This window comes from Bidens hawaiensis, unplaced genomic scaffold (genome assembly GCF_021521415.1).
Source record: "Bidens hawaiensis isolate Kalapana, Puna unplaced genomic scaffold, B.hawaiensis_p1.1 tig00008566_1, whole genome shotgun sequence".
Lineage (NCBI taxonomy): Eukaryota > Viridiplantae > Streptophyta > Magnoliopsida > Asterales > Asteraceae > Bidens > Bidens hawaiensis.
This window is the reverse complement of record NW_027491617.1, coordinates 842,041-855,647: the sequence shown is the minus strand read 5'-3', so window position 1 is coordinate 855,647 and position 13,607 is coordinate 842,041. Positions and strand designations below refer to the sequence as shown.

The 13,607-nt window shown below is 39.0% G+C and overlaps 1 protein-coding gene across 1 annotated transcript; it reads left to right on the top strand.

Annotated features, from left to right (window-relative positions):
• The first annotated feature begins 4,827 nt into the window (after window positions 1–4,827).
• LOC143529536 (transcription factor bHLH94-like) lies at window positions 4,828–7,696 on the top strand. Its single transcript, XM_077025308.1, has 3 exons — window positions 4,828–5,418; window positions 6,125–6,535; window positions 7,405–7,696. Exons 1-3 carry the CDS (start codon window positions 4,879–4,881, stop codon window positions 7,513–7,515), a joined length of 1,062 nt encoding a protein of 353 aa, XP_076881423.1. The 5' UTR covers window positions 4,828–4,878; the 3' UTR covers window positions 7,516–7,696.
• Window positions 7,697–13,607: the final 5,911 nt, after the last annotated feature.

The window sequence follows — 13,607 nt, the reverse complement described above, 5'->3', positions numbered from 1 at the left end:
AGCTTCCTGGAGGGCAGCTTGAGCTTGGTTACGGGCGCGTTCAGCTTCACTTTGGTTGAGGTTGGCAAGCAACACTTCTTTAGCCGCAGCCTCTTCAACGCCCTTTAGCTTCCGCTCAGTGTGGTCAAGCACCCCCCTCTGGTCCAGGATCTCTTGGAGCTTCTTCGCGTCTTCCATCGCCAAGGCATCATGAGCCTGTTGGAGCGCCTCTAGTTTGGCTTTAAGTTCCTCATTCTCGAGGTGTAGAGGCTCAGCAACAGCTTCAGCCCTGGTGGCCCTTTCAGTTGCGTTCGGAGCAGTTTCCTTAGCCAGCCGAAGCTGTTCGTTAACAGCTTGGGCAGCCTTGGAACGGGCCTCGAGACGGGCCTGAACTTCAACTTCAAGGGCCTTGAACGCCTTCTCCTTCTCCGCAGCAGCGGCGGAGAGCCTCCTATTCTCCTCCCGGACAGCCCGCGCCTGAGCTGCTTCTTGGATACGAGCTGCTTTTAACTTGTCGTTTTCACGACAAAGCAGCTCGACGCGCTGCTGCATCCGGGCCAGGAGAACCCGAAGCTCATTAGTTAGCCGACCCTCCTGGTAGCTAGCCATGGCTTCCCCCAACGCACCACTGGGAGCTGCGTGACGAGCCCACTCCACGCACTCCACAGGTGTGCGAAGGGTTGTTCCTCGGCGGATGTTCCATCGTGGAACATACACTTCATTGGAATCCGACACTGCAAAAAACAAAAAGCAGTTAGGAAAAGATGATATAAAAAAAAAAAAAAGAGGCCAATAGAACCCTACGCACCTGTAGGGTCAACAACAGGCCGATAGCCGCCAAACCCATCACCTGAACCCAAGGGAAATCCGTCCAAGAGATCAGGTAGATGGGAATGAGGCAGAGGTTGGCGAGAAGCCCCATGCATACCTGAAGGATCGGCCGTCGTTGCCGATGACGGAGGAGGCATGGTGAAGGCCGCCGCGGTAGTAGAAACCAACGGAGGTGAACTCACTGTAGGTGAACTCACAACCGTGGTCGCCGCTGCGGAGTCCGCAGAAAAAGTAACCGCCGGCTCAGTGAAAGATGCGGTAAATATGGCACTGACAGCCGGCGGTGATGTCATCACAGCTGGAACAGTTGGCTCAACGGAGTGAGCAACTGAACCAGCGGAAGTAGGCGCAGGCGCAACCGCCTGGGTCGTCGCCTCAGGTAGGCTGACCAAGCCTACCGTCATGGGTCCGGAGGTACTCCTCCCCGCTTCACCCTGGAATGCGGTAGCATCCACGCCTGCACAAAAAAAAAGTATTAATGATGGAATGCTATGAAGTTAAAAATAAAGTTTGTACTTACGGGTTTTCTTGAGCCTGAAAGTGCGGACAGGCGGGGATGAACCCGATGGAGCCGGCCTCTTCACGCCGCTCACCGTTGTCATCCTGGGCTCTCCGGAGGTGACAGTCGTCGCAGCCTCCGGAGCAGTGGTCTTATCACCACCGGGGTTCCCCGCCACCTCCTCGCTCTCGGTCTCTGAATCAGACCGAGGCACCGGATCGGCAGTGGAGGCCACCTTCGCCTTCCCCTTCCCGCCGGCAGCCTTCTTCTTCCGCACCAACGAAGGATCATCTGCGGATTCCTCATCAGAACACAAGATTAGAGGAATTCCAGCAGAGGTTTCAACATTGAGGGGTCGAGGGTTGAATAACGCATTACCTGGCCGCCTGGCGCTCAGGATCTCGTGGCCTGGCGGGTAGATCTCCACGAACCAATCCGCCGTCTGGGCAAGGATGGGCAACTCGTTCTTATCTAGAGCACGAGTACTCATCCGAGCGGGACTATCAGCCTCCCGCGGATACAGGAGCGACTGCAAGTCGTTCCCCTCTGAAATAAAAGAAAAACAGTTAGAAGACAAACATATATAAACAAAGAAGACAGAGCATACCGTAAGGGACAGAGTTCAAACCGTATTTAAGGACGATCGGGATCTTTTGCGCATCCGCATCCTTCCACACCCGGTTCATCCCGAGCATCACCATCCCAGACTCCGCAAAGCGGTAAACCGGAGATTGGACTCGGGATATCTTCGAGAACCATTCCGCCTCCTGATAGTTGGAGGCGTGAAGGCTGGGGAGTGCTTGCCCATTCTTGAACTTCATGGCAAGGGGGATGGCGCGAGCGGAGATAAAAAAGAACTCCCGCTTCCATGAACGAAGACTGCGCTCGGTTGCGCAAATCTTCAAACCCTTGATCCGGGTTATCAGAGTATACCACCCCTGGATGCACCTCCAAGAGTAGAAGGTCATCAGGCGGTCGACGAAGGGCTCAACGCCCAGAATCCGGCACACCCACTCGAAGTGGCGAATCTTCTCGATCGCCATCGGGTGCACATCGGTCAGGTGTACAGCGTGCCTCTCCAGGACACGGTACACAAACTTTGTCAAAGGGAACCTAAGATTCCCATAGACAAAGAATGCGGCATATACCCCGATCTTTCCTCTGGGGGCATCATACACCGTCTGATGAGGTTCAGGAAACTCAGGCTCGATAGACTCGAGCATGAACTTCCTGACGATGTACTGATATAGATCGACAGGCAGAGCACACTGGCACTCGCCAGCAGTACTCTTGTCATCCTTGTCGGATGTGGATGACGGGTGCTCGGCGTACACCCCAGCCTCCTGGGCTGTAGCCTCAAGATCGTGAGCAGAAGACATCTTGCAGGTATGAAAAAGAGAACGATTTCAAGAGAATGCTCGACTGAAAAGGTGAGTATTCGCCGGAAATCGTTTTGAAGATGAAGAGAAAAGTGAAAGTGTGGATTACAAAGGACCCTCTCCCCCTTTATATACTAATCGCAATTAATGCGATGAATTTAATGCGGAAGAGAGAGAAACCGCAGGTGCAATGAAACTATGACACGTGGCAAAAAGCAAGCTGGCAACAGCTGTTGAAAGGACGCGTGCCAGTAATTTCGCGGCCACGCGCCCGAAAATTCGCGCCCACGCCCCTGAAAAAGCGCCTGGAATGACCATATACTGTCACGTCGCCATAACTTCCTGCACGTCCTGACACTGTCAGAAGAAACAGTCGGAGGACGTTTCAATAGTTTGGACTGTTCTTATCCTTTCACCAACTCTTCGAATTTCAAAATTTCAAAAAGATTCAAAAGCGGGAAAATACCCCTTACCTTGGCAACCAAGTAACTATAAGACAGGTGCGAGTAAAGTGTTAAAGGCAAAACCCTTCACATACTTAGCACCCGCAGGGAATTGACGCCAGGAATACCTTGGAAGTAAAGTAACCGTAAGACGAGTGCGGGTACAGTGTCAAGGCAAAACCCTTCACATACTTAGCACTCCGCAGGGAATTCAAACCAAGAAGGATCTTCTGGGCCATGCTTGCGGAAACGGGAATAACATCCCCGCATGGCGGGAACGTCGAGAACTATATTGTTTGAAACTCCAAGATGGAATTGGTGGTTTAACCATAATTGATCACTATGTTGAAAACTACCAAAACCCCATGGAGAATCCACACAAGTGGGACTCAACGCACCTGACTTGCGAGGAGGTTACAGACCTACCCGCTTCATACCCAAAGATCAAGCAGAAAAGTCGGGAATTTCTGCGTGACATTAGGAAAACCGCGGGAAGAATCCCCACGGAAAACCTTAAAACTAAAAACCCTTTTCAAAACCCCTTGCTAGTCCAAAAGTTCACCTCACTTATTAATAATTCATGAGAAGAACATTGGACTGGGGGGACTTGAAGAGGTAGGTCCCAGCAGAGCCCAGTTGGACCCGCAAGACTCACCTTGAACAGGGACGTTTGCGCAACGACCAACTGCTTCCGCAGGACCCACCATGCTCAGAGAAGACCTTACGCGCAGTACGCCAGCTGTACCCGCAGGGAAAGCCTCCCAATGGTGAAGTACCCCGCTTGTTCCCGCAGTTGCGGATACAAGCCATCAGGGAAGGCTACCCGCACTGATAGCAAGGCTAAACGCACAAGGCACTAACTCTCGCTACTTCAGTAGTCACCTGAATGAATGAGCAAGGCGGGAATACTCCCGCCCAAATGAGCCTATCCGTATGCTTCTGGAAGATCTTTTGTACTATACCTACCAAGGTATGGGCAAAACAGACGATCTGACCAGAGCAGCCCATGAACCAATCACAGGGTGACAGCTCACCGACAACAGTACGAGGAGGAGCACCCTCTAGTACTGTTTTGTCACTATTAGCCGCTGCCTACTCACCAACCCTTACTATGGGACGTGCGCAGCCTACAGTTGGTGGAACAGTGCATAGCCGGCAGTAAAGGAACAGTATACAGCCGACCTTGTCACTGTCGGCCGCAGCCTATCTACCAACCAGCATGGCTTGTGCGTAGCCCACTGTTGGTAGAACAGGAATACTATTCAGCTGGATGTACCTTCTAGGAAACCTACCTTCGGCTATAAATACTCCAACACCTTGGAATGGTAAGGACATCATCTGATATCTCATTATCTTCTCTAGCAATCTCTTAATATACACTTATATTCAGAGCAATCTAGTCTGATTCTCACGCCGGAGGTTGGTCACAAGGAGGAACCCCCCCTTCTCAGTGACGAGCTTACGGTATCTGTTTTGCAGGTCACCTGAAGAACAACTTTCTTTGCTGGACCTCATCCTCGTGGGAAACATTACTTAACCCCCAGATTATCCGTAATCTGCCCGGGGTCACTTAGTGTTTCTTCAAAATGGATTGAATTGTATAGTATAGTATATAATATAACATAGCATAGGGTTACACTACTCTTCCCTCACATAATATAAATAGATATATGTGAACAAACACAAAAGCCTAAAGTTGCCACACATTAGATAACAAAAAGAGAAAGAGAGAGAGAGAAAGAGTAGTATGGCTTTAGAAACACTTTCTTCCAATGAGCTCCTCAACTTCATAATCTATGACACCATCTCTGCTACCCCTTTTACTTGCAATGACTCATTTGAAACCACCACCACCACTACTAATAATAATAATATTATTAATCCTTGTAGCAGCAGCTTCTTCATCCATCTCCAAAACCAAAACCAAAACCAAAACCAAAACCAAAACTCAAACCCTAATCCCATATCTGAAGAGCTTTCAGGAACTGCAATGGATATTATGAGTTCTAATTCTTCTCTCACTACAACCACTGCCAAGATGTCTTTGGCAGTCCAAGCTTACAACAACAACAATAATGATACTAATATTAATATTAATAATATTAATAATAATAATTTAGGGGTTCAAAAGAAGAAAAGGAGAAGAAGGCCTAGGGTTTGCAAGAACAAAGAAGAAGCTGAAACTCAAAGAATGACTCACATTGCAGTCGAAAGAAACCGAAGGAAACAAATGAATGAGCATCTTGCAGTCTTGAGGTCTCTCATGCCAGAATCATATGTTCAAAGGGTTTGTTTCTTACTAAATGTAGATCTTAATTTTGTATTGAATATATGAATATATATAGGGTTTTAGTCTTCATGAATTGTTTAATTTGATTGATATAATGATATATAATGTTTTTGAAATAAAGTTGTATAATATAATAAAAAAGCATTTTGCATATGTGGAATTATATTAGAACATGTTTAAGTTCTACAAAAAGTAGTCATAGTAATACATATATTTTTTTTTCTTCAAAAGAACACATTGGAAAAAAAATTGCAAAAGGGTGTAACTCTTTTAAGGTTTTTGGTTGACAGAAATTGCAATGCACTTTTGTTCTTTCTAAAGAGTGTTTTTTTTAACAATTTTATGAAGATTATGTTTTAAAATTTTAATAAATTTTGAAATTCATCTCCACCAGTTTAAACAGTTGTGTAACATCTCTCTCTCTCTCTCATGGTACAAAATCTATAAAACACTGTAATTAAGAGTGTTTGATATCTATAGCATTCTCTTCTTTTTAGAGATCCTTTTTCTTGTCAATTTGTCGGATGCATGAACAAGAAATAACATGCCAAAGTTTTACGGTTACAAATGGTTGACTTCATTGTCTAAACTTACAATAATAATAATAATTAGTTCATAGTTCATGACTAATTCATTCCCAAAAATTAATATTTTTGCTAATGACAATTATACCCCTTTGTGTTATTTATATTTAATTTCTTAGGGTTACCAAGCTTCTATAGTTGGTGGTGCTATAGAATTTGTGAAGGAGCTTGAACATCTTTTGCAATCTCTTGAAGCTCAAAAGTTTATGACTCAACAACAAGAAGAATGTGGACAAGATAATAATAATAATAATTTCACAAAGTTATCACCTCCATTTTCACAGTTTTTTGCTTATCCACAATACACTTGCTCTCAAATTCCCAACAAGTACACTTCAAAAAGCAAGGCAGCCATTGCGGACATCGAAGTCACTTTGATCGAAACACACGCTAATCTTCGAATCCTATCGCGAAAATGGCTCACTCAACTCTCAAAGATGGTGGCTTGTTTTCACACACTTTATTTGTCTGTGTTACACCTTAATGTCACCACCTTGGACCCTTTGGTTCTCTACTCCATAAGTGTTAAGGTATGTAACTAAAATAAATTAAATTATTATATGTTATCCGATAATAATTTATACCTACACTTTGATAAAATATTAATCCTAATTTTAACACTCAATGTACATTTGATTTATACTCGATTTCACTACTTACTAGTACAATTCTCCATTTCGTCCATAATTATTAATGTTAGAGAAATCGAGTGAAAATCAAGTATAAATCTATAATGATTATGCTACACGGTCAAACTTTAAATATGAATTATTATTATTATTCACCAATAAGTTATAGTAAGTTAAGATTAATAAAACCAATTTTAATTCCTTAAATCAAAGGGTGGGGTTGTTTTCATGTAAAAAGAGAGGAGATGGCTACGTCTAATTAAACTAAACGGTATGTATAGGATGTGATATATTGCTCATGCAAAAGTGTGCTTAGAAAATGACTTTACATTGGATGACTTCACAATGCCAAAAACCCAGCTTTTGAGATACTACCAGTACTTTCCTTTTTGATCATTAGACACAATATTCTTTTTCTTGGAAAATAAAACTTTCATCATGGTCAAGGAAATAGAACTAACCAAGGGGTCGGTCTATCCAGTTTTTAACTTTTTTTTGCAAATATAGACGTGGTATTCTCCAATAATTTACCAATAATACATTACAAGACATCATTTTGGAAGAAAATATAAGTATATATTTTAAAATTAATTATATTATCACCATGTGTGACCTAATTCCGTTAATGTTTTAGAAGTGATGGCCAGAAAAAGATGTTTGTTTCCAAAAACAACATTGTTTCCAAGTTGTCTTGTATTTAAATTTAAGGATATAATATTATTCAACATAGATAAAACATCAATGCAGTAACATTCAGAATTAATATGTAGGTGGAAGAAGGATGCAAACTCAACTCAGCAGATGAGATAGCCGGTGCGGTTCACCAGATGCTTCGAATAATTGAGGATGAAGTTACACTATGTGTTGATTCAATAAACTAGAACAAATAGTTTCTTGTGTGTTACCATTTTACCCCTTTGGGCTTATGTTTAATCATCATAATGCCACTCTCTCTCTCTCTCTCTCTCTCTCTCTCTCATGTATAACTGTAATTGTCTAGTTGAGTTAGATGTTTTCAAAGATTAACTGAGTGATGTGAGTTGAATGATGAAAGTTTTATGCTGTCAACATGTATATAATAATTTAGTAATTGCAAAAGTTTGATATTGTTGTGTTTAGTGGCCGGCTTTCCTTATGGTTTCGTTCTGGATATCTCAGGTTCAAACATCGGCTTATGTGCGAGTTCTGAAATATGGGTAGCACCACTACTAAAGGGACTCGAACTTGGGTAGCGTGTGGTTGAATCGGGGAACGTCCCTTAATGGTCCTCTCGATAACCAGTTGTGCTAAAGACGCTAAAAAATAGTAATGATTAAGTAAATTATAAACAAGCCTTTAATATTTGATTTTTTTATTGTTATTTTTTTATAGTAAATCATAGTACTTTGGAAAGTTTAGTTTGTTTTATTTTCAAGAAAGTCAAAATGATTAAGAACCAAAGTTAGCCAAATTTATTAATTTAGAGTCAATGAAAGAAGGCAAAGAGAAAGACAAATAGTACAGCACAAATTCCCGTTTACATTTGTATTTTTATGGTTTATATGTATAGATATCTTCAAATTGTACTCTTCACATGCAATGCCAAAACTTTGGGGAAGAGAAATCTGAAAAGGGGTTGTTGCTTCTGTGTCATTCATGCAGACATTCATTTTTTGGTCTTCACAAACTTTAAAAAAAAATCATCACATAACATATGTTAGAAATTGTTGGTTGCTTGTAAAATGTATCAGACAAGTCATAAACATCCCTCAGCCCTGTTGCAATTTTATAATTGTGCGTTGCCAATTGGTCGATTTTCGTTGTTAGGCTATGTTAACGACGGAAATGGTCATCAATGAATCAATGATACTCCTTCACTTTATAGTGGTGCAATTTGCAATGATTTGCATTCAATGAACAACCAACATAGTTCTAAACTGAATATAGGATACAGAATAAAATGCAACTTGTTGGTATATTTGGAAAACTAGAAACAAAGTGATCTTCTCTAACACGCCGGCGTGCCTTGGAAAACCGGCCAACGACATAAATCATTGGGTGTAATTCCGCTTTGTAACATTTGTTGTATTTGTTGGTCTCTAACGTCTCGCTAGTTTTTTAAATGAAAAAAAATAGAATAAAAATGCAATTCTTTTTAACCTGTAGGTATATTAAGAGGGGCCATATTGTCCATTATGTAAAAATTGCAAGTGTACAAAAAATATATATATGGTCCTTCACTTGCAAAGGCATGTGCCCTTAATTGACATATCAACACCATGTCACCATCTTGTAACTAGAGGGTTCCTTACTACATATTTGAATAATCTATCTTGTGGGTAAAAGGGTTATCTACAATTGTTTAATTGTAAGTTAATATGGATATATGAGTTAATTAGCAGTTTGAGACAAAAGAATTCAAAACAGATATGGGCACTTTAATTTGTGGTAACTTGGTACATATTATTGAATTTGATCACAAACCTGTTCCTGTTGAAAATCCTTTTCAAATTCAGATAATTAAAGTGTTTTAAAGTTAATGACTTGAATTAAACAAGATAGATAGATAGATAGATAGATAGATAGATTGAGGGCATAAATGCATAAGTGTTCCATAGACTCCGAGAAATGAGTTAGATATATATATATATATATATATATATATATATATATATATATATATATATATATACTCTACAGTCTTAATTGGATATGTAACTTGGTGGTTGTTTACCGTGTGTATTTTGATGGTTGTATTGATGTCTCTAGCTTCTTTCAAAAGTGTTTTTAATGCATATTTGTTTTATTTGTTGATCGTTTAAAAAAATGTTTTAATAATGTCAGGCAAAGCAATATAACAAGTGAAGTGAAGTTGATCCTTTGATGAGTATATTGTTAAGGAGGAACCATAATACATACATACATAGGGGATGGATATTTTAAGAACTTAATGAGTTATAAGAATTTTAAGAACTTAATGGGAACATCGCCCCAGGCTTTATGGGTGGCGTTTCTAACTTCAATATCATGGAACCCTTAAGTAATGGACATTTTACCACCACATTTTTTTGCAAAACTTTAAAATGCCGACTAAGCATTTTGAGTGAGCATTTTGTGTGGCGTTATGTACATAACTTGCAATGTATCTCGTTGTGAGGAGAGTTGTGTGAGAAATAGAGAGAGAGTGTGGAGAATAAAATAATAATAGTATGAAAGTTATGGACATTTTCCTACTACACTTGTTTTTTTTTTCAAAATTTTAAAATGTTAGCTATACGTCACATGACAAAAAAATGCTTGAGGTTGCCTCTAAGCTTGTTAGGGATGAAGCCCCTACCAAAATGAGGGCTTGGAGGCAACGTCACGGGATGCAGAGTCAGAGTCACGGTGCATGACCCCAATGTGGGGTTCAATAAGCAAAGCTCCTAATTGGATTATCAAAGTTGATTCAACATTGCAAAGTTGTATAAAGTAGATTGAAACCCCGATAGATAGTTGATTGGCATGCAAGGTAAATAATTTTTAATATTGTTGGTAAAGACTTGTATGATTGGTAAACGGCTTTCTTATAGGCAGAAAATGAGTCCCTAGAATTTTCTTAGGTAGATCAAATATGGAATTTGTAAACTTCATAATTGTTTTATCATGATAAATGGCCTTCTCATGACATGTCATTTAACAAATTGGTGGTAAATCCAACGTAAGTCACATGCCGGGGAAGTGGGAGCGCGAAACCGACACTAATAAAAGGAAGTCGACACTAATGTGCCGGCAATCGAGTTTCTGGACCACTTCCTCCGCTCTCTCCTCTTGACTATATAAACAATCTTTTCACTCATACTAACTCAGCTCTTGCAAAACAATGTACATATAATACCTTCCCACTCTTGAGTGATTTCATCGATCCATTAGAAACCTCAAGTATATCAACAAAGACTAAGATCCTTAAATCAAAAGCATAGAAATCACTTATATAGCTTTTATGTACTTTAGATTTCTTCTACATATGAATAAGGGAGCAGTATATGATATCTATACCTTAAAACGATACGGTTGTTGATCATTGCCCTCTTTGTGAGACGTTACAATAGTGATCTCTACTCTTTAGAAAGACATTGATAGTGAGAAAATTCTTAATCAACAATCAAATAGTGTACATATCGTGATGTTTATGTAATGATATCTTTCTAATTCAACCATTCATTTAATTTTCTACTCTTGTGATTTATTGTCAAAAGTGTTATTTAGTCCCAATAGATATTAAATAGACATGTCCGCTACCCCTCTAGGTTTTTACAAAAAATAAAAGAACATTACAATTTATTTAACATTAGTATCAAGTATATTTTTTAACAATGGAAATAGTGAGATGTTACACCTAGATGAGAGGTGTGAGAGTGATACTCGTAGGACGTGTACTAGTGTACAAATAAGGGATGATTAAGTTTCTTTTTTTATTATAAAACACTTGTTCTCTAGATAATCATGAGTTTGTTTTAATATATTGTAATCATTGGATGTGCAAAATTGTTTCTATCTTTGACATAGCTTCCTAATTTAAATAGAAAAATTAAATTTTAATAATTTTAACTATGATCTATTAGACAATATTAATTCATATTTACAAACTAATCAATAATAATCTTAATTTTCATTTTTTCGTCAATACCACTCCCGTTAGCATTATAATTATAAATTTATACTTAATTTTCACGTGATTTCTCTTACAATAAGGATTATGAACGAAAGAAAGCACGTACAAGCGAAATCGAGCACAAATCATATGTAACTCAAGTGTAGAATCTATGATAATTATGCTATCGGGATTACTCTTGCAACAAAAATAAAATTTATGACATTGGTCAAAATGTAAATATTACGGAGTAATTATTATCGGACAATAGGTAATAATTTGAATTAAATAAAATATAATTTCCAATTAACTAAGTCTGCACATTGTAAACTCAACTCAGCTATGCCAATGCGCTAGCAGTGAAGTGGTAAGGTAGAGATTTTGTATTCTATGTGACTCAGGTTCGATTCATGTCCCCAACATTTAGTTTCAGATGCACTAAGGTGATGATGGGAGACTAGGCGATTAAGAAGTTTTCACTAGTTGGATCCTTGAACTGAGCGGGTTTTATTTCACCGCACTCTCATTCCTTCACGCAAGAGTTCACGGGCGTTGGTCTTAGGTGAGAGTTTTTCCCGGATCGAAAAATAAGTGCATCCCAATGTGATGAATTTAGCTATCCACTCATTTGTAAGATTTGTTGGGCGTTTAAAAAAAATTGTGATATCATGGCTTTGTAGTCATTAATTATTTTCGCACTCTAGACCCAATCTCTAGCTAGGATTGCATACCCAATGGAATACCGTGGCTTAAATGTCATTAATTACTTTCGCCATTGAAAATGTCATATGATATGAATTAGTCTTTGTAAAACTATCACTATTATCACGTTAATTCTAAAACTAAGGTTTCATACTTGCATATGTTAACATGTTATCCTAGGTGGTCCTATGTTGGATAATAGATTTGCGGTCTATGACTACTCCTAATGGGAAGTGTCATCATTGCGTTTTGACTTTTAACAATTAATGAGAATGTGAATCAAAATGAAAAAGTTATCTTGATGATAAGATAAAGAGTTGATTTAAACCAATAAAGATGAAGCTAACAAGCTAAGAGTTGAATGCAGGCAACTAGTTCTTGTGTTAGTATGCTTACTTACGCCCCACCCTTGTCAATAATGCCTACAATACGTCTAACACAGCCAAATTAACCCCACACATTTACACACACACAAGTTTCAATATGTATTATCTTCTTGGTAATAGATAAATTTAAAACCAATGAAATAAAAGTGTCTCTAGCTTCGTCGTCTATAATGTGCCGTATGACAGAGGGCGACAGAACACATGCCTTTGCTTCAAAATAGAAAACATATCCTTTCACAAATTTATGTAAATATATATATACATGCATATATAAGCACTAGCCTATGATATATATATAAAATAATCTGTAAGTGGGAGAAGCTTTTGTGTTTTAAAATTGCTATCATCATAATAAAGTTTCTATAAATTAGTTATTGAAATGATTATCCTAAAATTAAACTAAATAATTCAAACAAAATATGGTGTGTTATTTTTTAAATTCATATGTGATTTCTTTTCGCTTCACATGTTTTCTTTTATAACAATTCAGGCATTCTGAGTTTTAAAATTATAAAATACTTAACACAAGGCTATACGGAATGGCGCGGAAAGAAAGCATTCGAAAAATAATTTTTGGTCGATTCCACTAGGAGGGGACGGTGCTCCCACCCTCCCGATCAAATCCGTCCTATTTTCTACAAATTTTTTCTCTCGACCGGATACATTATGCAAATCATTCCGAGCTTTTCTCTTCCAATTTGTCTATGTGGCTGAGCATTCCGATCCTTCTTTCCTAGACCACTTTCTTAGTCATTGTTAAAATAAATCAATGTTAAATAATAATAATAATAGGGTTCTACTAGGGACAACCCAAACACCCCCTGATACACCCCGTATAGGGCTATAATGGGGATATAGGGCCCGTGTATAACCCTCGTATAACCCTATACGAGGACGTATATGAGGTGTTTGGTGTAAAGTAGAAACCCCTTAATAATAATGAGTCATTGTTAAAAAAAATTATAAAAACTACCTCATTGACTTGCCAGTATCGAAATTGAGTTTCTTTTTTATTTTTTCTCAAAATATTATTATCATTTGTTTATTTTTGAAGAAAATAATAAAAAAAATAAAAATAAGGTGGTTTGGTAGCATGCAGAAGGGGATTGGATCAATGTGGTTTGCGTTGATTCCAATATAAGATCCACATATAAAAGAAGTTGTCACTCTCTTCATTAAGTATATCTGTCATCTTATGATATCCCTTCGTTGACATGCAACATTGTGCTCCCGAAGGGTGGACCCTATTCATGCTTATTTTTTTTTGTCATGT